Here is a 22,824-nt window from a genome sequence, read left to right as displayed (position 1 = left end):
GCCTCCCTCTGGGGTGGACACATTCAGTGGTAGTAAATTAGGTCTAGAAAGGCACCCATTCGTTCCTTGACACCATTGGTGTACCCCGCAGCAGAAATACTTAGTGATGTTGTTATAGGGCAACCCCGATATAAAATAAAACGGGTTGCCTGCCTGTGAATGTGAAATAATGCATCATCAACCTGAGCCTCTACCAAATGGACTTCCGCCTGCACAACACTTCCAAAAGGATTTGCATGTGAGATGTTTTTACATCATCTTTTCACCGGCGGCCTGCAGATAGTTGCCCTCTTTAAAGAAAAACTGGGGGAAGAAAATAAAGAAAAGCTGGGCTGGCAGGCGGGGGGGGGGGCGGGGGGCAGGGGCGGGGGAGAGTCGTGGACACACTCACACAGGGTTACTGAGCAGCCAGGCGGCAGGAAGGGAGGGTTCTAGCAACACCCTAAGTGCTCCCCGAGACAGGGACTTCAAGAGCAGACGGGATTTGAATTCAGACCCTGAGATCAAGGCCTTCTGACCTGGGGTGAGCCCAGGTGAGGACCCATCCATCACCTGGAGGCCAGACCACCTGCAGCAGCGGCCGGCGGCGGGATGGGATGGGGCAGAGTTCAGGGAACAGCTTTGGGATGGGATTGAGGAAGAAGTGCCGAGACCCGCAAGCCGAGTTTGGTAGAGGGGGGCTGGTGGGCGCTCCCCCCAACTCCCCCATTCAGCATGTCTTCAGAAAACCAAAAAACATTTCCCCCGGGGTCCCGGGTCTGGCACAAAGGGGCGTGGGGAGGGGGCTGGGGGCTGGGGGCGGCGCGCCCCGCGGGCGCAGAGCGCGCGCTGGGCTCGCCCCGCTGCGGGGTCGCCGCTCCCCGGCGCGCGCTCCCGCCCCCTCTCCGGGGCGGGCGGCGGCGGCGCGGGCGAAGGGGCGGGCAGGGGCCGCGGCTCTCTCCTCCCACCCGCGCTCCCGCCGCGCGGCGCTTCGCGGCTCCCGGCGAGCGGGCGAGGCCGGCGCGGGGGCCGCGCGCTTCCTTCTCGCGCCGGCGGCGTCCGGGGCTGGCGCGCGCCGCGATGGCAGCGGCCGAGCGGGGCTGAGCGGGGCTGAGCGCGCCGCCCGCCCGCAGCCCCCGCCGCCCGCGGCCCCAGCCATGGCGAAGCAGTACGACGTGCTGTTCCGGCTGCTGCTGATCGGGGACTCCGGGGTGGGCAAGACCTGCCTGCTGTGCCGCTTCACCGACAACGAGTTCCACTCCTCGCACATCTCCACCATCGGTAAGGGGCGGTGGCCTGCAGGGCGCCCCTCTCTCCCCGCCCGCCGCCACCTGCCGGGCGACCCCCGCCCGGGCGACCCCCGCCCCTTCCCAGCCCGCGGGGAACTGGCCGCCCCTCGGTCTGGAGGCGTCGGCGCGGAGGCCAGGGCGAGGGGACAATTCCTGGGGTGGGGGGCCGCCGGCTGGAGACTTGAGCTGGGCTCCTGGAGGTGAGGGTCCCCGCTGCTGGAGGCGGCTAGGGGTAGGCTGTCCGGCCTCGCGCCAGGGAGCCTCCCCATGGAAACCTGGAGGAATGCGGGCGGGTGCAGGCCTGGGTACCCCGAGCTGGGGCAGCGAGAATCGTAGCCACTGAAATGACATCCTCACACCCCCAAAAGGAGAGGGGGAGGGGAAGTAAAGCTTGGGCTCGGGAAGAGGGGCGGAGGGTGAGGAGCCCAGGCACTAGGTCCCTGGGTAGCCTCAGTTTAGGGGTGACCCAAGGTGGAGTCAGGAGAGGGAAGAGTGGAGGAAGGGAGGCCGCAGAGGGATGGAGTTTCCCTGCACAGTTGCCAAGGTAAGCCTCCAGGCAGGACACCTGGAGGGGGGCAGAGACAGGTGAGAGGTGGGGGGACTGGTGAGAGGGACACTCACTGGCCAGCTGCAGGAAAGCAGTCAGCTGAAGCCCTTGTTTTGAAGGAGACTCAGGAGGAAGAGGAACTTGAGGACTCCTTGTCCACATCGTAGGGGCAGAAGGCAGGCAGGGCCCCCCTAGACATCTCTCCTATCTGGTGATGCTGGACCCTGTGCCAGACAGGCCTGTGATGGGATCACTTATTCTGGGGGAGGGTAGGTGGCCTCATCTCTGAGAGGGTCTCTTCCTGAGGAGCCTCCTCCTCTGGGAGGTCTGAGTTGAGGGAATTGCATCCATAGCTAACAATTTCCCCCTTTGATGCCCTGGAGTAGTCCCTGCACTGCCCACATCCCCCTCCCATGGGGTAGGGCCCCAGCATTCATCTTCCTCTTGAGCCTTCCACTGGTCCTCCCAACACACACTTCTTGCCAAGAGAGAAGGAGCAGGTAGAGCCAGCAGGAGCCAAGAGCATCTGGTTTCAGAGGCAGTCTGTTGTTACACATATTGACCTCACTTGGAGGGAGACCTCCTTTGGGGGCAATGTGACCTTGAGTACTTTTTCCTCTGTAGAATGGGGCTAATAACTACCTACCTCCCAAGCTGTTGTAAGGATTGCATGAGATATTGTTTGTGAAAGCAGGTAGCACAAAGTCAGACACTTGGTGAAGCCACAAAAATGCTGCTTCTTGTACTGTTAGCATCATCCCTGAGTCTCTTTCTCTCTATGCTTTGCTGGCTTCAAGGGGCTTGGGGTCAGAGAACATGGCTTCATCTTTCTCAGGGGAACTGTAAGGCAGGCTTCTAGGAGAGCCAGGAGCTTGGGCTGGGCTGCTGTTTGGATGAGAGACATCTTAAAGAGAACTTGGGACCCAAGTTCAGCCAATGGAGGGCAGGATGCAGTGGCTCAGGGAGGAGCCAACATTGGGGCAAGGCCTGGGAGCAAGGCCTGGGGAGTAGCTGAGTGGCCAGATGGGGTAGGAGATCAAGTTGCGAGGAGCTTGGGGACAAAGGGGAGCCAATTGACATTAAGGAAAGTTACAGTGGTTGTTTTGGGGATAGCCCTGGTACCAGAAACTGCTGAGCTATCTGCAGAGAACTGTAGGTAGAGGGGTTTGTACCCTAGTGTCCTGGCCATATTTCAAGTACTGGGATCACCTGAGCTTTTCCCTTGACAGCTTTCCTCATCCACCTGATTTCAGAAGCTCTTAGAACTCCTGCTCAGCATTGTAGGGAAAGTTAGCCTTCCCTAGGAGACATTTGATCCCCTTCTCTGTAGACAAAAGAGAGACCTCCATTTCTAAAATACCAAGTTGGCCCTTCTGGGGCTTCTGCTTTCCTTAAGCCCCTGGCCACACAGGACTTAATCACCAGCCCTTCTCATTAGGCTCGTTTCTACCAGTCTTCTCCCACCTTTGACACCTTTTCCTTGCAAAATACATGAATCTGCATTTTTCAGATAACAGGGACTCTGACTTGGGTAGACAGCCCTGGCACCCTTCAGCTCCACTCCCGTCAGGGCCCTTGGTCTAGTGTACTCCAGCCTGAAGATGAATCTCAGAGTTCTTTCTCTGCTTTGCGATCTGGTCTACCTTTTCCAGGACCCAGAGGACATGGAGATGGAAGGGGCATCCAGGAGTCAAATCAGGGAGCCAAGAACCAGGCCCTACTAAGTCATATTCATTCACAAGTGCGTGTGGCCTTAACTGGGCTGTGCTGAGACCTGCAGAGTCCAAGATGAATACAGTGGTCACCTCTCTCGTGCCGTGCCTTGTCTAAGACACATCCTTTTGCCATGCTTGCCAGAGATCCAGGCACCCTTCCCAGAGCAGCTTTTGTGAATGGGGAAAATAAGGCAATTCACCAGTTACTGCCAAAACAGAGTTCAGATTCTTGGTTCATGCTGATATCACCTGGGCCGGCACTTTTTGTGATTTACTGTTTATTCCACTTAGTACGAGAGCTTGTGACATTCCAGAGAAGGGCCTGCCAGGGGGCAGTGAGACCTCCCAGGTAGGCTGACACACTGACCCCACCACTTCTCTGTGGGTGGCAGGTGGGCAGGTGCTGAGCTGGATCTGTGCCCTGGACATTCCTTCCCTACGCAGCTGTGCAGACTGGGATGGGGGCGGTGGTGAGAGGTGGGCAGTCAGCGCCTTCATACTCTGCTCTTTCCTGACTTGTTAACTAGCATTTGCGACAAAGTGCTGTGGCTGGCATTTTAGAAATGTATTGCACCTTTTCCTGCTCATAGACCCCTGTAATCTAGTTGGGGAGTCAAGACACAGAGAGGCAAAGATACGCTCTGGCCACACCAAGATTGTACAGAATGCACTTGGGAAAACACTGTCCAAATGTGGGGGATCAATTGTAATCGCTTTTGTTACTATTCCCAAATGTCTTACAGTCCTGTCAGAAGCTAAATGATATAGGGGGGCCTGGTGCACTAGAAGCGGCAGGGAAGGCTTTGGGAGGCGGGGAGGCTGAAGTCAGGCCTTCCGGTGTGGGCTGTTTCTCAGTTCCTGTTGGGAAAGGAGCAGATGGAGTAGCAGGAGCAGACACCACCGAGGTGGGAATTCAGTGGGTGTTCATGGGACTCTGGGCAGTCTGACTGGAACAGAAGGGGGTTTAGAGGAAGAGTGAGAACATTCCTCTGTTTAATCTCTGTCTCCCAAACTATGCTTTAGTGTCTTGAAGATGAGACTATATCTATTCTTCTTTGTTTTCCTATCGCTGGTACAGGGCCAGGCACCATCTCCATCTATGCTTAAAGTGAATGGATGGATGTCGGGCCCAATTGCCAGAGGCGGTGAGGGCCTGGCTGAGGAGGTGGGACTTGAGCCTTCACCCTGGTTTCTGAGCAGGGGAATGACATGTTGATGATGGTGCTCCAGGTTGTTGGCTGGGTGAGGGGGTTAAGGCTGGAAGCAGGGAGACCAAGTCAAAGGCTGTGGCAGGATCTGGAACCTCTCAGTTGTTCCTTCTCTGTTTTCTACTTCCCACCCCCTCTTGCAACACCAGTGCCAAATGCCACATGGTCACCTGTTCTGGGCAACGCTTCAAACCAATCAACGTGGCAACTTCTGAAAGGGCCTCCTGTGACCTGGCTGCCTGTCCAGCCTGGGAACCATGTCCTCCCCTACATGTGCATCTGTGTGCAGGGGGCCTCTGTGTGTGGCCGGGAGCGGCATGAAGGCTCCTAATGCAAGCTGGGGGACTGCCCACCAGTCGGTTTTCTCCCTCCCATCCTTGTCCTCCTGAAGAGACCTGCCTCCTTTTGCTTTAAAGGCCTGTCTTTCAGCTTTGGAAAGCTCCTTCAGGTTTGGAGGAGGCTGTAGCCTGTGACTATCTGGTTTGACTGGTTGAACTGCTGCTGGGTCCTTTCTCAAGCTGGGTTTGATGCTGTGTATCACCTTTCTGAGGAAGTTCTGTTTGAACTGGCTCTGGCTGCCTGGGGCCAGGGTTTGTGGGTGAAGGAGAGGGAGCTAGGAGGGTAGGGCCAGGGAGAGATTTGAGCCTGGAGGAGCACAGGGCCAGCCCTTTGGCTGTAAGATCTTGCCTCCCAGACTGTAAGGCGCTATAGTCCATTGAGGGCGGGTCTGAGCCGAGTCTGAGTAACCCACTGTACTGGGAGGCCTTTGCTTCCCTCAAGCCCACTGGCAGCCTGAGGAGTCTCTTCCCGCCCTGTGCAGGAAAGGAAGGGAGAACCCCTAGTAGAATGGAAAGCAAAGCATGCATGAGAGTCTCCCAGGCCTCTCTGGCTCCTCCATCTTCAGACACTTAGTTGATATCTCTGCTCTTAGTTTCTGTATCTGTAAATGGAAAATAGTAACAGAATCTTTCTTAAAGGTCGTTGTGAAGCATACGGAGGCTAATGGATACAAAGCACTTGGCAGAATCCTCAATAAAATGGTTGCCACTATCATCGTTATTATTCCCAGCTCTTAAGAAAGTTGTGGAGATTAATAAATTGTCATTAATGTGCTTTGAGGTCATCCTGCCCATCACTCATACAGTCATCCACGCGCTATTTACTGAACACCCACTCCGTGCCAGGTGCTGTGGAGGAGCTGGGGATACGGCAGTGAACAAAACAGTCAGGAATCGGGCACGGGCTCTGGCTTCATTTCAGCTTCTGTGCCAGCTCCCCCCTCACTCTGGTAGTGCCAGGGCCTGAGAAGGAAGAGTCCTCTGGTGAAGAGGCAAGGGAGTGAGGAGAGAGATGACCAAAAGGACTGGGCAGGGTGGGGACTGCCTCAGGCTCCAGCCTGCCCAGCCCTCCCCAAAGACGGGATCCCCAAGAATGGACTCTGAGGCTTTCATTTGGCTGCTGAGTGCACCTGTGCCCCCTTCACAGCTCTGCAGATTTACCCACGGCGTTGCGCACCCTGGTTTCTGCACCTCCTTTTCCCTCCCTGCTCCCTGCCCCCCAGACAGCTTGGTGATGAGCTTTATAACATGAAAGTTGATATTTGGCCATTACCCTTCTGCCCTGATTGTCAGCTCCTCTCAGACTTCCTTCTTCTGTAATCCAATATTTGCGCCTGTTTGTCTGTAATACTGCCAGTTTTCTGCATAGGCTTCTGGCCTTTCCTTGGCTCTCCTGTCTGGGCAGTGTACTTCGTCCAGGGGGCCACAGAACACCTTCCTCGGAGGAGGAAAGGGCTTATCACCACCCTGTGTCATAAATGGGGGACACTGAGGCCCCTATGGGTGGCCCAAGCTAGAACTGTCCTCTCTCCGCGTCTCCTGTGTGCCTCTGCTCATCACAGAAGAACCTTCCACAGATTGCCAAGTAGGACCTGTCTCCTGTGGGCACAGGGAGAGGACAGGCGCCTCCCCTGCCCATCTGAGGACTCTGGGATAGAGAGATGGCCGAGCCACTGCTGCTGGCCCAGTCTGCCCTGTGACACAGCCCTCTGGGGGAGAGTCAGGCTAGAATGGAGGAGTCTAGGGACCTTTGAGGACATCTGAGTGTTGTTCTTATCTTACTATTTTGATAATATTTCCTGAGAACTCTGACTGGACTCTGATCTATACAAAGGGCAGACAGAGGGCAGACAGTTGCTTTTGAAATGTGGATTATGCCCTGATCGCTTGTTCCTGATGAAAATTTTCTCTCCATTTATCTTTTTTCCTGGAATGTTCTGACTTCATTCATTCATTCATTTATTCACTGACATACACATTCATTTTTTCATTCATTTATTCAATTTTGTTTAATGATATTACATGTAATGAGTACCTTTGCCAGGTGATGAGACTATGAAATGAATAAGGTGGTGTTTTGCCCTCTGGGAGGCTCGGGGGCAGTAGGGGAGGCAGACATCCAAACAGGCCATCAGAATATCATGCAAAAGCCATCTCAGAAAACTTTGGGATCACAGAGGAGTGACACATTCCCTCTGGGGAGGTTGGTGAAGGCTTCACTAAGGAAGTTACATTTGACTGGGCCTTGAGGACTAAATAGGGCCCCCAGGGGAGGAGAGATGGGGAAGGAGGTGCTATAGAAAACACCTCCAGGTTTGGGGTCTGTCACTCTTCTCCCTGGCAGGGTCAGTTGATAGTGGCCTGGTTATGGTCTTACCAATTTGAGTCAATCCGATCCTTGTAGGAGTTTGTTTTTGTGGGCTATGTAAAGACAGATGCATCTGGAAACTGGGTCTCTCCCACCTCCCCAACATGTTTGCTCCTGAGGCTCCCAGCCCAGTCTCTTCCTCCTGGAAACTTCTGATCTGTCAACATGGCCTTGACTGGGAAGAGGCTGAGGAGGCGGGCAGAGGAATGAGGGGTCAGTGCCCACTGAGCAGGCTCAGGGAGGTGAGGCCAGGTAGGGGCCTGCCAGTGGGGAGTGGGACAGGGTTAGCAGGCACAGTAGCACCTGTGGAGGTCTCTGCACGTGGCAGTGGAAAGGGGACTGATGTTTCCTGAGTAACTGTGCTTTCCGCCTTTTTTAATGAAGGTGGGAATAATGTTGGTCCCTCTCCTTTCCCCCTTCAGAGGAACTGCAAATTGTACTGAAATGTCTTCCTGCCTGAGGGTTACTTGCTGTTCCCCTGCTGGGGGCCATAATTTTTCAGATCTTCACCCTGCTCTGTTGGTACCTTCTTGTCCTTCAGGTCTCAGCTCAAATGTCACCTCCTTTAAAAGGTCTTCTCTGATCAGCCTAGCTAAAGCAGCTTGCACACAGATTCCCTCACTCTCTCCTCTGTTCTTCTGCTTTTGCCTTGTAACACTTACTACTCTCTGAAATGATTAGTACTTATTCTCTCTCTTCCCTCTAGAACTGACAGTCTCTGAAGGCAAGGATTTCTCTGCTATTCACATTGTGGCTTCTAGTTCCTGGCACATAGTAGGCACTTGGTAATTGTTGGCTTGGATGCATGCATGCATTTATTCTCCTAGAGGACTTTCACTCTTCTCTGAGGGAAGTCACATGTAGTGGTTTCTTGGGACACATAAGATAATGAGAAACTCACCTTGTAGACACATGCTTGGGGCTGTGTAAAGGGAGCAGAGCCCTGCCGGGGTGAACAGTTTCCAGTAGTTTGCGGGTCTGCTCAGATGCACGTGACAGAAGCCCAGATGTCGAAGGGAGTGTGATCCCTGCGTAAGGTCCTCATTGGCAAATGCAGAGACGAGGGGTCAGCGTCTTAGCCTGTTAGCATTGTCTATTGCTCAGGGTCACCGCAGGTGTCAGATGACCCTCATCAGCCAGCCAGGCTGCTTTAGTGACCTCTGGAGACCACCTCATGCTCTTGAGTAGGGAGAGCCTAGGGCTCAGACCCTGGGGTTCGCAGCCTTATGGTTCCCAGCCTCACAGGCGTTGTTATTTAATTGGGAAACCCACCTACATGCAAACAGCCCTTGTGTGCCTGGGTCAAAGATGACCCTTCAACATTTCACATGGTCATGGGCCCGAGAGTCCCTAGAATGAAGGAAGGAAGAGGGATGCAGCAAGTGGCAGGCTTAGCCTCCAGAGCTGCCCTGGACCCTGCATGTTACTCTCCTTCTGTGCTAGTATGGTGTGTGCGCATGCGTCTGTATCTAAAAAAAAGGTGGGCTAGAGTATGATTCTGAAATCATCAGTCTCTCTTTTGAGTGGGCATCTGAATCAGTGTTTTTGACCTAACTGCCCTCTATGTTAAAATATGGCTTTGGAGTTAGAGGGTCAGGATTCTGTCTGCCAACACCAGGGCTGCCTCTTTATCCCTGCTCTGTCACTCCAGAGTGAGCTGTGCGCATGCGGACTGGTGCATTAGCTCAGAGAGCCCCGGCGCACCCTGCCCCTGGGTGAGGCCAGCACGAGGGACAGCCTGCAGCTGGTGAGAAGAGAAGCCGGTGGCATGTGGTCCAAGGCCAGTGGGCCCGAGAGTCCCGAGATGGAAAGAAGGAAGAGGGATGCAGCAAGTGGCAGGCTTAGGGCAAAGGCCTCTCTCCCGTCCCCTCACCTCATTGGCAGAGGGACATTTGTGCGCCTGGAGCCTCTGACTTCAGCCTTCTCTTGAGCTCTGTCACTTGTTCTCCCTCTGTATCATTCTCCTAGTCTCCCCCTCACTTGACTCTGTTGGTGAGAAAAGGCATTAGTTAATTCTCCTGAATAATGTTTTGCTGGGAGAAGGGGTTTTTGAAATGGGGGTTACTGTGATGCCTTGTTCTGGGCGGGGCAGGGCACAGGCAGCTACCTCCCCAAAAGGTCTGCTTCTTCTAAAGCTTCTTTTCGGGTTGCTCAGGGTGACCTCTTCGGAGATGACCACCTGCCACAACCCCCACAAGCTCCCCATGTGTGACACAGGCTAGTTCCCTGTGGGGGTGGGCCCAGGGGCTCCCTGGAACCTGGGCCTGGTAACTGGAGCCAGTGTGACCCCAGGTATTGGGTGTCTGCCTTGAGTTTCAGGTGGATTGAGTTGTTCTTTGTCGTGGCGTCTCATTGCTAATGAAAAGGCTCGGGTGGCGCTGCTGGGCCTTGGGGTGATGGTTGATCATGATGATAACATTTGGCGCCCGCAAAAATCCTGTTTCCACTTGAAGCATGTGGCACTTGGCAGGCAGACAAGCGAGTACCCGACTTAACCTATGAGGTGCTGCTCCTGCCATAGGCACACCCTCTATTCGCCAGAATTCAGGTTGTAGTGCAGCATGGGAGGCCATCTGGGCTGCATGGTGGTGGGTGGGTGCGCATTTTCTTTTCGTTGAAAGGCTCCAGTGGAGTCCTGGCTCTGCTCACCCCTCACCCCTCTCTCCTTCCTCTTTCCAACATGAGCCCCTCCTGCTTCCCAGAGCTCTTTCCATTCCCCACACTATCACCTTCAGTTCCTTAATCTCATCCCCCCACAAAGGAGAGCGACAACTTCTTTTTTTTGTTTTTTTTTTTTTGAGTGACAACTTCTTAATAAAGAAGTTAACACTTAATAAAGTGCTATGTGCCAGGCTCTGTGTTACGGGTTTTATACCTTATCTCATAATACTCACAAAATTTCTCTGACATAGGGGTAGTCATCCCCAGCTTACAGGTGAGGAAGCTGAAGCAAAGAGAGGTTAAGTAGCTTCCAAGAACACACAGGTGATTATGGTAAAGGCGGAAGTGGAACCAACCTCTGGCCGTACACTGTGTTCTTAATGGCCATGCCTCTGTTCCTCGAGCTGCACTTCCTCCAGAATTCCAGGGTTTTCGTCGGGTGTCCTTTCCCCTGGATGTGGTCTGTTTCCTTCTATCCACAGACTTCACAGCCCCTCTGCTGCTAGATAAGGGTGATGATAACCTTGCCCTGTTTTAGTGCCCAAGATCAGAGATTTTAGGAGCCAAGTGAGTGCCAGCACTGTCTCCCCTGCCCTGTCCTTCTGGCTGGCCCAGCCCAGGTCCCCAGAGGAGGGCCTGACCTATACTCCCAGTACTCTGACATGGTCATTGTGTGCCAGGCACAGCAGGCCCATTGTGGCCTGGAAGCCAGTGGGGTTCCTGCTGGACAAGCAGAGGCTACATAGCCAGAACAGGGCAGCCAGAGGCCTCCCAAGGCCACCAGCAGGGTGAGGGCGGCATTGTCCCCCATGTGGCAAGACCCAGCACAGTCACTCAACCGAGGCTCGGGTGGCGCCAATGCCTGTGAAGCGTTCAGACGATTGGACACATACGTGTTCCTGCTCCTGAACCACGGCACCCATCCCTCCTTACCCTCCTGGGGGCAGGAGGCTGCCACTAATGGAATTGCTACTTCCTCCCTGGCACTGTGCCAGGAGGCAGAGACCTTAAAAACAAAAAAAGTTGTCAAATACAAAATATATTCTCTGCCCCTTAAGTATTTTACCTGTAACTGGGGCTGGCAGAAAAAAACTAGGAGGCATCAAAGAGCTGGGCTGACCCCAGCCCCGTAGTTGAAGAGTCTTGCCCGCCAACCTGGGGGGGCCATTCAGCGAGTGGACAGGCTCAGGCTAGACTCTTCAGGCATTCCTGAAGTGCAAGTGGGGGAAGTGCTCTAAGGAAGCTCAGGGACTAGAAGGCAGGCTGGTGGCTAGAATCTGGGGCCCCCAACCCCCACTTCAGCCAGTGTATTCACTATCTTTATGTGTCTCTGCTTCTTGACACATCTCTCTGCCTCATGCTCCTCTGCACCATCTGGAGGGAACTGGTTTGATGGGCTCAGATAGCTTTCCTTGCCTCTTGACCAGTTTGCCTATGGGTCACCAGCAAGCCCACTGATGGGCCTCCTCTGGGTTAGATGTCTACTCCTGGTCCAGTCAGGAGCTGCTTCTCCACAATAGCCACGCTGCTCCCAGCACTGCTTCCCTGAGCAGAGGCTTTGGGCTGGGCATTTCCAGCCAGAAAAGGACACGGGGAGTTGGGGGGAGGGGAAGGACATGGGGTGTGGCAGACACTGTGATCCATTTCTCTGTGGTGCTGGGAACAAACGATGAGCTGCTTGTCATACTCAAGTACTTGGGAGAAGGCTCCATCTTGCTGACTTTCTCCCTCATGAGCTCCGGGTCTCCAAGAACCTCTGCTGAAGCAGTGTGGAGGTGCTTGGCTTATTTCTTCACACTGAGTGTTCGCTGTGCTCGGGAAAGTCAGTAGCTTCTCATGCAGGGAGGCTGAGGGGGCAATCTCCAGGGTGATGCATGGGCTTGATGGAATCAGGAATTGTCTCCATTGTCCTGCAGTAGTTCTGGTGGGCTTGCATCATGTGAACCCAATGTCTCACCTCTAAACACCTCCCAATACCAGAACAGATGTGGGGTACCCCAGGCATGACAGAAAAGGCAGTTAAGATTCTGAAATCCCACGAGATTGAAAAGCCATTGGTTGAAGGAAGAGCATCTGGGGTAGGTTTTAGGAGACAGTTTTCCCGTCTGGCTCAGCCAGAGGATGTGGAAACATGAGTAAGTCACTTGGCCTCTCTGTGCTTCACGATCATAATCCCAGCTCCTGCCTACCTCCTGGCTGGCACAAGAACAGAGGGCTCTGGATTCCCCCCCTCAGGGCTGTGCTGTAATTATAACGATTATTTTGAGCCTTAGGTATATACTTCTGCCTCGAGATGGGCTAGGTGATAGTTTCAAGCTTTATTGTGCCTAGGATTTAGCAGGTCTGGGTGGAGCTAGGGAATTTGCATTTCCAATAAGCACCCTAATGGTGTTGATGCTGCTGGTCCCTGGACTAAAAGGGAGGAGAGGAAACTTAGTAATCCTTGCTACATCTAGGGTTCTTGGCGCCATCCCAGAAAGTCTTTATTCATCAGAGTGAAGGTAGGAGTGAGGGAGCTGGTGCCTACTGTGTGCCAGGTGCTTTCCATACTGGTCTAATTCCTACCCACCACAATGCCTAGGCAGCTGTTGCTTTTCTCATTCAACAGATAAAAAAATCTGAGGCACAGAAGAGTCAAAACTTGCCCAACATTAGACAGCAAGTGCCAGGATCAGGATTTAGACCCAGGTCTTTCTTTAGACACCAGAGCCAACGGGTGTTTGTTGCACTATAACATAGCTCTCAAACTTTATCTAAAAATCACCACAGACCTGTTATAAATACAGGTTTCTGGGCCTGGGTCTCAAATTCTAACTCAGTAGGTCTGGATAAGTCAGGGTAGCAGCATTTTTAAAAAAACCACTCTAGGTGATTTCAAAGCTGAGCGTCTGCAAAACACCTTGAGAAAGGGAGAACTCACTTGCCTCGCCTGGCGCATCAGGTGCCAAAGCTTTAGTCCAAATGTAATTCTCAAACGTCAGCATGCATCAGGGTCCCCTGGAGAGCTTGTTGAGACAATCCTGGGCCCCACCCCCCAAGTTTCTGATTCCGTAGATCTGAGGGAGGCCCAAAGATTTGTGTTCCTAGTAAGTCCCAGCTGCTGCTGCAAGTCTGGGACCACACTTTGAGAACCACTGCTCTGGAAGTTCTCTGTCACGTGTGATCTGGGGGCCAGTAGCATCAGCGTCACCTGAAGGTTTAACATAGCATCTCAGACCTCATCTCACACCTACTCAGTCAGAATCTGCATTTTAACATAATCCCTCTGTGATTCGCTGTGCCCTTAAAGTTGGAGGAGCTGCAATGAGAAAACACTGGGGGTGGAAGTAGATGGAAGACTCTTCTTCCTGTAGATTCTGAAGGTGCAACAGGCAAAGCTTAGGAGGTGCACTCAGAGGGGACTGAACAACAGCTGAGCAGTGGGGCTGGGGAAGGACAGACAACCATCTGCAGGGAAAGTGGCGAGGGAATGCTAAGAAAGTGAGCTGGGAACGCCCCAGCAGGCTGCTCTGTTGCCCATTTGTCAGCCAGAAGGTGTTCTTTGAATGTGCAACAGTGGGCAGGGGAGCACAGTGCCTTGAGGACTGGGGCAGAGGAGCATGCATGCAAAGAACAGTTTGCTGAGCAGCTGGGAGGGCACAGCTGAGGTGAGAAAGCAGGAGTCTGCAGGGGACGGGCCAAAGCCAGCTTTGACTTTGCCCTGTAGTGCTGGCCCAGGAAAAGGCCAACAGCTGTGGAGGGAAGGGGCTGCTGCTCGGGGCACAGGGTGCAGCCGTGGTCAGTAGGTGGACAACGTGGAAGATCCGGGGGTGTGTGGAAGTAGAAAGTAGAAGTTAACAGATTTCACCAGCTCTTTGGGCTGTTAATCTTTTCTCTCTGTAAAAAAAGGGGGTAGATGGGTAGAAGAGGAAAATCCCCCAGAAGGCATTTTTCACTTCTCAGAGATGTTATAACACGTTTTACCCAGTGGCTTATAGGGTCTAGATTGCACGATGTTGGAGTGGAGGGTGTTGTGAGCCTCCAGAATTCCCCAGCCCTGGTCTCTCGCCACACAGCTAAGTGAGGAGAGAGGGAGAAAGACTCAGTTCAGCCCTAGCTCCCAGGGTAGTTGCATGTCTTGTCAATTCTGCCTCTTCTAGCAACCTGCATTCATTCTTGGGGAGATGTCCCTAGTTTGGGGAGCTCCCCCCAAGCTGAGTAATATAGTGAAGACTCCTATGCCTGGTTAACACACAACTCTCTCCCCTCCTCCCAGAAACAGTACAGGGCATAGCACGGGCTCCGGCATCCAACAGGCTGTGAGTCTGCTACTTGCTGTGCTGACCTTGGGCTGACTCTCTGAGTCTTTGCTTCCTTCCACTAAGCTCTGTAAGATCAGGGACCATATGCCTTTCTTTGCCACTCTCTGCACCGCGTGCTGTGCAGGGCACAGAATAAATCCCCATTGATGGATGTGGAATAAAGCAAATAGAACCTTCTATCCCCTTCTCCACCCTCGTGATCACTTTGCACACAGCACTGCCCTTCACTAGGCTTGCTGGGCTAGAATGACTAGGCTTATTATCAAATGAACAACATTCCTGCTCCCCTGGGAAAGAAGGTACCATGACATTTAAGAATGAGAAATCCTGATTATCTTCTATGCCAGATATTAAGGAGAAGCAAATTCTTGACGACTGTTTGTCTAGGGAGGAGGTGAACACGAATCTGTCCCCTACCCCGAAACACTGTGGGTGCCCCCCCTTCTTTCACCCTCCTCTTCACTTTCTCAGCACACTTGGAAGAGTGGCTGCCAGACAATGCCCATTTGGAAAAGTACAGCTCAATAGATATGAATCAGCTTGGGCAGGCGAAAATGATTCACGTCCAACCAACTTGATTTTGTTCAGGTTGTCCATGCTAAGTCTTGCTCTCCCTTCTAATTAAATGGTGATTGGTCTCTGATGAGAGAGAAGAGACTGAATTTAATCTGTCTGTAAGTGTGAAAAGCTGGGGACAGAAGGGATCGGGGAGAAGAATCCCCATTGGCAAAGAAGTCATGCCCACGGGGAATGACAGTGACACTGGGATTGGGGTTTCTGGCACCTTTAGGGGCTTCAGGGCTGTGCTCTGCAGCCTGGAGACTTCGGTCCAGCACTCTGTCTTTACAATATTCCCCACCTAAAAACTGGCTACCGTTGCCCCTTCCTGACTTGTCTCTAGGGAGTTCATGAAGACTGAAGCTTAATTAACCTACTAGACACAACTCTTGAACCACTGGGCTTCGTGCCCGAGCACAGTTAGGGCTGGGGAAAGGCACAAGCTTAAAAACATCTCCCCTGGTCTTTCCATCATCACTCAGAGGCAAACCTGTGTCCTGGCTTCTCTTCCTGAGATTTCTCCAAGTAGGTTTCTGCTCTGGGCTGCTTTACTCAGGCCCTGACGTTTCCTGTGTCTTGTGGCATCTTCATTCTCAAGCCATTGGGCCGATGAGCCTGTCTTCATCTCCCTTCCACAGTGGTAGGCTCATCGGGTCATAGACAGTCACTCACCAGCACCCGCTGGGAACCGTTCATGGTGCCCCTGCCCCATATCTCATTTGGTCTCAGCGACCCTCTGAGATGACTGACAATTTCTCAGTTTTACTGATGCAGAAATGGAGGTTCAGAGAAGCAGGGTGTCCGAAGTCAGAGCTCTGAGTGAAGGACATGGCCAGAGTCAGGATTCAAGCTCAGGCCTGATTCCAAGGCCCATGCTCCTTCCAGTAAATGCCTCGTATGGCCAACAGGGGCTAGTCAACAGCAGCTCCTCTGGGTCTTCTCGAAGGGCCTTGGCTAGGGCCTGAGGCCTTCATACACAGCAGGAGACTGAAATAGTCCTTCTCTCTCCAGGCCCGGCCCATCCCCACAGTCATGTGATCCCTCCAGGTTATTAATAAAGCAGAGAGAAAAATCCAGACAAATAAAGTAGATCAGTATTCCTAAGGCCTAGCATTCTAGTAGGGGGTAAATACAGGTTGCTCTCTCTGGAAGTATAAATAGGAAATATCACATGTGAAGAAAGATACTTCTGGGGCTGAGGGAGGCAGTGAGGGAGTAGATTTCCCCATATTTGTTTTGTCTCTCCTGTGTCCCTCAGGCCCTTCACTTCTGTCAACTCTCAGCTCAAGGAAGAAGGAAGCCCCATTCAAAGCCCCCATACTTCCTTAGGATCAGTTTTTGGTTCAAGAAGACCCTTACCTCATACCATCTTTCTACCACATTAAATCAAAACGAAATCCCCTCTAGTGTGAGTGCTGGGGCCTTTCACTTCTCAGGGATCCTTCCTGACTCGCTTGCCTCCCTCCTTTCTCCAGGTGTTGACTTCAAGATGAAGACCATAGAGGTGGACGGCATCAAAGTGCGGATACAGATTTGGTAAGTTGGATAGGAGGGGAGGACCCTGGGCTGCCCCTTAGCTGCCACAACCATGTGTAAAATCCCAAAGCTTCTAAGATAATTGGTCACCTCCCAGATGGAGAGTGGAAGTCTCAAAACCCATCACCTGTTCCTCTGAGTCTTAATCTCCCATCTCTTTCTTAAGAAACTTTATGGGATTGATGGCAAGTCACCAAAAGGCAGGAATTCGAAGGAGTTGGCAACTACCCGCTGTGCTTGTCTTAGAAAAAGGCTTTTCCCTAGGCTGTCTTAGAAAAAGGCTTTACCCACACTGCTACAGGATTGGAAGGCAGGAGGGCTGTAGCACCCCATCAATTTGGGTGGAACCCTCCTGAGAATTCCTTATAACCTAGTGCAGTTTCCACAGGCAGCCACAGGGGGGTGCTATGGCTCTCTGGCCTGAAGCTCCGGGATGCTCTGCATCAGCCAGCATTTGGAGCTGCCTACCAGTGTCAGAATGGTCTGGGCAGGGCCTTCACAGGTCCCAGACCAACCTGGGCTGTAGCAGTCCTGCCAATCTGGCCATAATGGCCAAATTCTAGAGCACTGTTGAAGGCCCAGTCACAGGTATGGTTCCTGATGCAGACACAGTTGACAAGGCCCGCCCCCCTCTCCCCATCTCTACAGAGGCCTCTCTCCTACAGAGTCAGACATGTTCCGATCCTCTAGAGGATCAAAGCCTCACTGAGCTCCCCAGTTTTTCTTGTAAGGGCACAGTCTCCCAGCTCCTGCTCTTCCTTGCGCACCTGTCCCCGGAGTCCCTGCTCTCCTGAGGGACTGACTTTCTTCACAGGGACACAGCGGGGCAAGAGAGATATCAGACCATCACAAAGCAGTACTACCGACGGGCCCAGGTGAGCCGCCGTCAGGAGGGGGCATTGCCATCGACACTCCACGTGTACTGTGTGTTTGAAATATCTGTTCCACTGACCCCCAAAATAGGGCTCTCAGATTGCCTGCTGGGGGAGGGAGCCCCAGTGGGGACCTTTTAGTTGCTCACTGATCATCTGTTATTCTCTGATCACTCACTCCAGGCAGGTCCTCAGGCCCCCCTTCAGCCAGGGCTGAAGATCCAGATCAAAGCATTTGGTGCCTTCCTACTTCAGAGAGCTCTGGATAGGCTAGGGAGCAGCATTCTTGGGGGTCTGAGAGGAGACATTTCTGGGTGCTGAGGGATCCTCTTTAGGCTAAGCAGGGAGAAGGGAGAGTGACACCCAGCATTTGAGGCGCCACCCTGCTCTGGCCTGTGACTGCACAAGCTCCGTGTGCATCTGCCTCCCCCCCTCTCTCTCTGCTCTCTCTCAGGGAATATTTTTAGTCTACGACATTAGCAGCGAACGCTCTTACCAGCACATCATGAAGTGGGTCAGTGATGTGGATGAGGTAGGAGATGCCGCCTCACTTTGGGGGGGGGGAAGGGCACTTCAGAGGGGAGGGCGACGCTCTCAGGGTTGGCAAGAAAATGCTGGCAGGAAACCTTGCCTTCCACAGCCCTGATGGAGACCTCTGGGTAAGTAGGACGTGGGGAAGAAGCGGAAGCTGCTTTGCCTACATGACTGTTTCTTTCCCAGGGATGATTAGGTCAGAATAATTTCTTTGCTGAAATCTCAAGATCTGGTGGAATTTTGAGACTGGGGTTCTAGTCCTGGTTCTGTCACAATAGTTGTGGAGCGTTGGGCAAGCCATAGGAACTCTGGTTCCCAGTCCTCATCTGTAGAGTGAGGGCTTGGACTTGAATCCAATGTCTTCCTCACTGGCCCAGATACCACTTGTCCAAGGACACATTGGTAGGACCCAGTGTATTCTACCCTAAACTGTCCCTGTGACACCACTCTGGCATTCCTGGGGTCAGCTGTGGGCTTGGGAGCACCTGTACCTTCTCCATCTCTAGGCTCTAAAGCTGGGTGCTGGGGTGGAGGCCAGTGGAGACTGCATGGTGGGGAGGTGGGAGGGAAAGTTAGCACTCACTGTCCGTTCTTTGTCCTGTCCCTAGTACGCACCAGAAGGTGTCCAGAAGATCCTAATAGGAAATAAGGCTGATGAAGAGCAGAAACGGCAGGTGGGAAGAGAACAGGGGCAGCAGGTAAGTGAAAGTGGGCTGGCTGAATCCATCCCTTGGTCTCCCGCTGCCTTCCAGACGCAGTCCTGAGAGCTGGCACCCAGGATTCTATACCTGATCAGGCACCCTCACAGCCCCCACAGTACCCTAAGGCAATGGGTGAGCTGCCATCCTTGAGAGTTTGCTTTCGGTCCTTCAAGGACATTGATTTAAGGTCCATCCTGAAAGCAAGACCTCTTGGGCACTAACTCTCCCAGGTCCAGGTCCCCTAAAGCTGGATTCCCCGCTGCTGAAGCGCTGAGGAAGGACGTCGAGTTGCTGACTCCTTTACCGGCTTCCAGGCATAGCCACACCTACGGTCATCCCAGCCCTGCACTCCCCACTCCCCACCCTCCTTAGACCTTAGACAGAGAAGTGGGAAGGAACATGAGGGCATGAAGAGCACACAGTTGGACAAGCTCTGGAGGTAGAGAGGGTAGGAGGAAGCCGCTGAAGGAAAGTCTAAGCACACAGGGAGACCATCCCCCGAGGCCAGGAAGGAAGAGACCAGGTACTGGGCCGAGAGTCCTCCACCCACTCCGAGGACTCAAGAGCTTCTCTCTCTCTTCAGTCAATAGCGTTCCACTAGCACTTAAAATAAAATTGATTTTTTGGTATAAAAAAATAATACATGGTCATTGAAAAATTTGAAAGCGAGGATACCCTACTAGCATAATAGTTTTCATTCAGCACTGTCTGCGTGGCGCTTGCTGAGCCAGCGCTTCAAGATGTGTGACCCACTCAGTCACTCCACACCCGGGCTGGCAGCACTCTCACCCCCCATTACCAGATGATGAAGCTGGCGCTTAAAGTTACTTGCCCAAGGGCAGACAGCTCGGTCAGCCAGTAGACACCGGTTTCTTCTGTGGGAGCTGTTTCACGTTCATTTACCAAACTGCCGAAACATTTTGGTGGGCGTCCTCTGATGGGAGGCATGTGAATGTGTGTATGTGAGGGGGCCTTTTAGTGGGGCATCTCCTCCCACCCTCTGCCAGCCTATGGTTTCAAGCTCCTTGTCTCATCTGAGAGGTTACCTGCCTTTAAGTGCAGTGGCAGAAGTATGTGCCAAATGCACCTTGCTTCCTTTCGGACTCCCTTTCAGAAATGTTCTTCTCTTGCAGCTGGCTAAGGAGTATGGCATGGACTTCTATGAAACAAGTGCCTGCACCAACCTCAACATTAAAGAGGTGAGAGCTCTGAAGCCCACTTGCCCTGTCCCTCTGGCTGAGTTCAGCAGAGTAGGGAGTTGAGAGAAGGTGGCAGATAGGAGCCAAGATAAAGTGAGCTCTCCCCACTGGAGCAGATATGGGGTCATCGGGGAAAGAGGAGGAGGAGACCCCAGACTAACCTGTGCCCCTCGGTTTCCCAGTCTTTCACACGATTGACGGAGCTGGTACTACAGGCCCACAGGAAGGAGCTGGATGGCATCCGGACACGTGCCAGCCATGAGCTGGCCTTGGCAGAGCTGGCGGAGGAGGAGGCCAAACCTGAGGGCACAGCTAACTCTTCAAAAACCTGCTGGTGCTGAGGGTCCTGCGAGGAGCACCCGCCCCACACAAGCCCCCCTCCTGGCAGGAGGCCTGTGGGCAGACAGGAGTCTGGGCTCTGCCCTGCTTCTCCTCACATTTGGGCGACCCTGTGGAATATCAGCAGCTGCTCCCCCCGCCCGGCCCTGAGCGCAGCTGCGCCGTCATCTCTGAGCAGCCTCTGCCCCAAGCCCCTCCGCCCGGGGCGGCCTCCTGTAGCTGCCGCCCCAGCGCAGGCCTGCTCTGCCCCCACACGTGCTGCGGGCACTGTCTCACCGCCTGAGCTCTCCAGACAATGGCTGAGTCTGGAGTCAAGGCCACTTTAAGCCTCCTTTCTCAGTGCATCTTGTCCCTTCTCCACTTTTTCTCTCTCCTTGCACTTCCCTTTCTCTGTGCCCTTCCCCACCGCTGTGTTTTGTATCAAAGCCCCTCACAGCCATTTCCCTCTGTGTGTCCTGCTGTGTGGCTGCTGGTGCAGCTTCTTCCTTTCCTCCTTCCTAATGCTGTCTAAGGGAATGGGCTCAGGCTTGTGGGGATGTTCTAGATTCTGCTCCTGGGAGACCGCCCCCCCCTGCTTTGTAGGGGCCAGGGGGCTGACTAAGGCTACGGGGTGCTTCTTTTTATTCTGTCCTCCCCTGTGACACCAATGATCTGGGAAAATGGAACATCAAGGAAGGAGGAAACACCAACTGGTGGATCTCAGTCTAGGGCTGTCCTACCTCTCCTAGCCCTGCCCTCAGCTCTAGCCTTGCTTGGCTACCTGCTCGCCTGCTTCTTGGGGGAACCGAGCTCAGAGGCAGGTGCTTTCGAGAAGAAAACTAAATGATGAGGGGTGGCAGGAATAAAAAGTCACCTCCATTCTCTACCTCCCATGCAGCGTGTGCACAATTTCTCCCCTTCTGGGCTCCTGAACTTAAAGACACAGACCAAGGCCTGAGGGCACTGCAGGAGCAGGGAAAGCCCCAGGCCAGTGATCCTGACAAGCCTGCCACACACTGCAGAAAGGGGAGCCTTTGGAAATAAAGGACTATCTCCTATATATCAGGTTCAAGATCAAGAGACAGTGGGCGGGGACAGCAGTTTGCAAACCAGAGGGGAGTAAGGCAGCAGCAGGACTTCCTGGCCCCGTCTTCTGTTGCTGTATAAAAGAGGGCATTTTCCCACAACTCCCTGCCCGGTGAGAGGGGATATAACCACGCCAGTGGCCCTTCACTCAGCCTTTGGCTCTCAAGGTTTTCCCAAGACCCAAGGTTTGTGGGAGAAAGGCAGAATTTTGTGGGAAGAAAGAAAGGAGGCCGAGACGGAACTGATCAGTGCTGTTCTCTTCAGCCTTCAGGACAATGAGCTCCTCTGGCCTCCAAAGAGGAGGCTTGAGGGTTTGCCAGCTGCACTGTGGCTGTAGATGGAGGGAAGCCAACTCCCTCCTCCTGAGCTCTTTGTTCAGGTAAGAAGTGTCTTTTACCCCATATGGCCTAAGAGTAGCTTCAAGGAGGACCTCTAAGGAAGGAATGAGTCAGTTGCTAGCTCTAGTCAAATTCCTCCCCCCCTTGCTAAGGTGGGCGAGGCGGAGCTGGGTAGGAAGGTCACTCTTCAGCTACATATTAGCTGCACTGCATGGCTGGGGCTGAAGCTGAAACAGACCCACCCATTGAATACTCACCAACTAAGGACCAAAGCTCACACATGAAAAGGCTTAAGAGCCCTACTTCCCTACTCCAAAAAAGGGGTGAGGGATGAAACCGCCAAACCTTTCCTCCTGACTCTTATCAAAGTAGGAAACAGCAGGAGAGGATTTAGAACAGCTCAGGATTCAGGAATGGGAGCTCCTTTAGCCTTGTGAAAGGAAAAGGAGCGCAGGGATAGTTTTAATCATTAGCTAAGAAGACTTTTTAGAGAGCTGACTTCCGGATGAAGTCATGACAATAACTGGAGATGCTTCCTTGAGGACTGACTCCTTGGGGGTCTGGACACAGGCAGCATCACACTAGGGGTGGGTGGGGAGGTTGGTGGAGCCAGCCCTCGGTCTGTCCTCAGCCAGGGGCTGCAGAAAGGAGGAGCCATAATGGGCACTGGCTCCAGCCTGTGGGTCAGTGCTGCAGCTTTCCCTGTGGGTCAGGTGGAGTGCATTGCCTGTCTCTCCTAGCCCCTCAGGTCAGGGGAGATATTCTTACTGTACCCTAGTGGTTCTGGAAGGGAAAACATGGGGTTGGAATTCTATGGCCTAATTAGCCCCATCCACAAGGGCCACCGCTGGGAAAGGTATGGGAGCAAGAGGAGGGTTGGGGTTTTAGGGCGCAGCTATGCTTACCAGGTACCAGAGTCAGCCTCTCACTCCCAAACTTCTCTGGTCTGGGAGGTGGCCTGGGATGTGGCATTAGGCCCAGACTGTTGAGCAGGCACTCCTGCCTGTTGCCTCTGCACCACCTCTGCACCTGCTGTCTTGAGACTCAGCCCAGCCCCAGGCCTTCCACCTGCTCCTGAGCCCCCACCATCTCCCTGTGATGGGTGAACTCTGTACTGTGTTTCGGGTCCAGTATATGAATTGTGAACAGGGTTCATCTATTTTAAACACCAATGTTTACAAAATAAAAAATATTTCAAACCACAGGTGTGGCTGATGGATGAATCTGTGGGAGTAGGGCTCTGGCAGTTAAAGGGAAGGAGAGCAGGGCATCCCCG

At 53.3% G+C, this 22,824-nt stretch overlaps 1 protein-coding gene and 1 long non-coding RNA gene across 3 annotated transcripts; one reads left to right on the top strand and one right to left on the bottom strand.

The window, feature by feature from the left end:
- Nucleotides 1-1,068: 1,068 nt before the first annotated feature.
- Nucleotides 1,069-22,779, top strand: RAB15 (RAB15, member RAS oncogene family). Its single transcript, XM_037503510.2, has 7 exons — nt 1,069-1,260; nt 16,440-16,500; nt 17,315-17,375; nt 17,827-17,904; nt 18,515-18,604; nt 19,741-19,806; nt 19,989-22,779. The coding sequence occupies exons 1-7, from the start codon at nt 1,137-1,139 to the stop codon at nt 20,145-20,147; spliced, it is 639 nt and encodes a 212-aa protein (XP_037359407.1). The 5' UTR covers nt 1,069-1,136; the 3' UTR covers nt 20,148-22,779.
- LOC119239194 (uncharacterized) lies at nt 7,064-18,852 on the bottom strand. 2 transcript variants are annotated; one of them, XR_008550185.1, is made up of 5 exons: nt 17,869-18,852; nt 10,462-10,634; nt 9,318-9,430; nt 8,346-8,524; nt 7,064-7,630 (listed from the first exon to the last, which is right to left on the bottom strand). It is a non-coding gene; the product is annotated as an uncharacterized LOC119239194 (long non-coding RNA). The 2 variants fall into 2 exon arrangements; XR_005123778.2 differs by having other exon boundaries at nt 8,346-9,430.
- Nucleotides 22,780-22,824: the final 45 nt, after the last annotated feature.

The sequence above is a fragment of the Talpa occidentalis genome, unplaced genomic scaffold (genome assembly GCF_014898055.3).
Source record: "Talpa occidentalis isolate TD23 unplaced genomic scaffold, MPIMG_talOcc4v2.1 talOcc4.11, whole genome shotgun sequence".
In the NCBI taxonomy this organism is placed as follows: Eukaryota; Metazoa; Chordata; class Mammalia; order Eulipotyphla; family Talpidae; genus Talpa; species Talpa occidentalis.
The sequence above is the reverse complement of the archived record's forward strand: the minus strand, read 5'-3'. Positions and strand labels throughout refer to the sequence as shown.

Excerpts from the sequence above, each read along its gene's own strand:
- RAB15 (XM_037503510.2), top strand. The coding sequence starts at position 1,137 with ATGGCGAAGCAGTACGACGTGCTGTTCCGGCTGCTGCTGATCGGGGAC. Across the intron at positions 1,261-16,439 it reads CTCGCACATCTCCACCATCG|GTGTTGACTTCAAGATGAAG; the intron begins GTAAGGGGCGGT and ends TCCTTTCTCCAG. Across the intron at positions 18,605-19,740 it reads GAAGAGAACAGGGGCAGCAG|CTGGCTAAGGAGTATGGCAT; the intron begins GTAAGTGAAAGT and ends CTTCTCTTGCAG.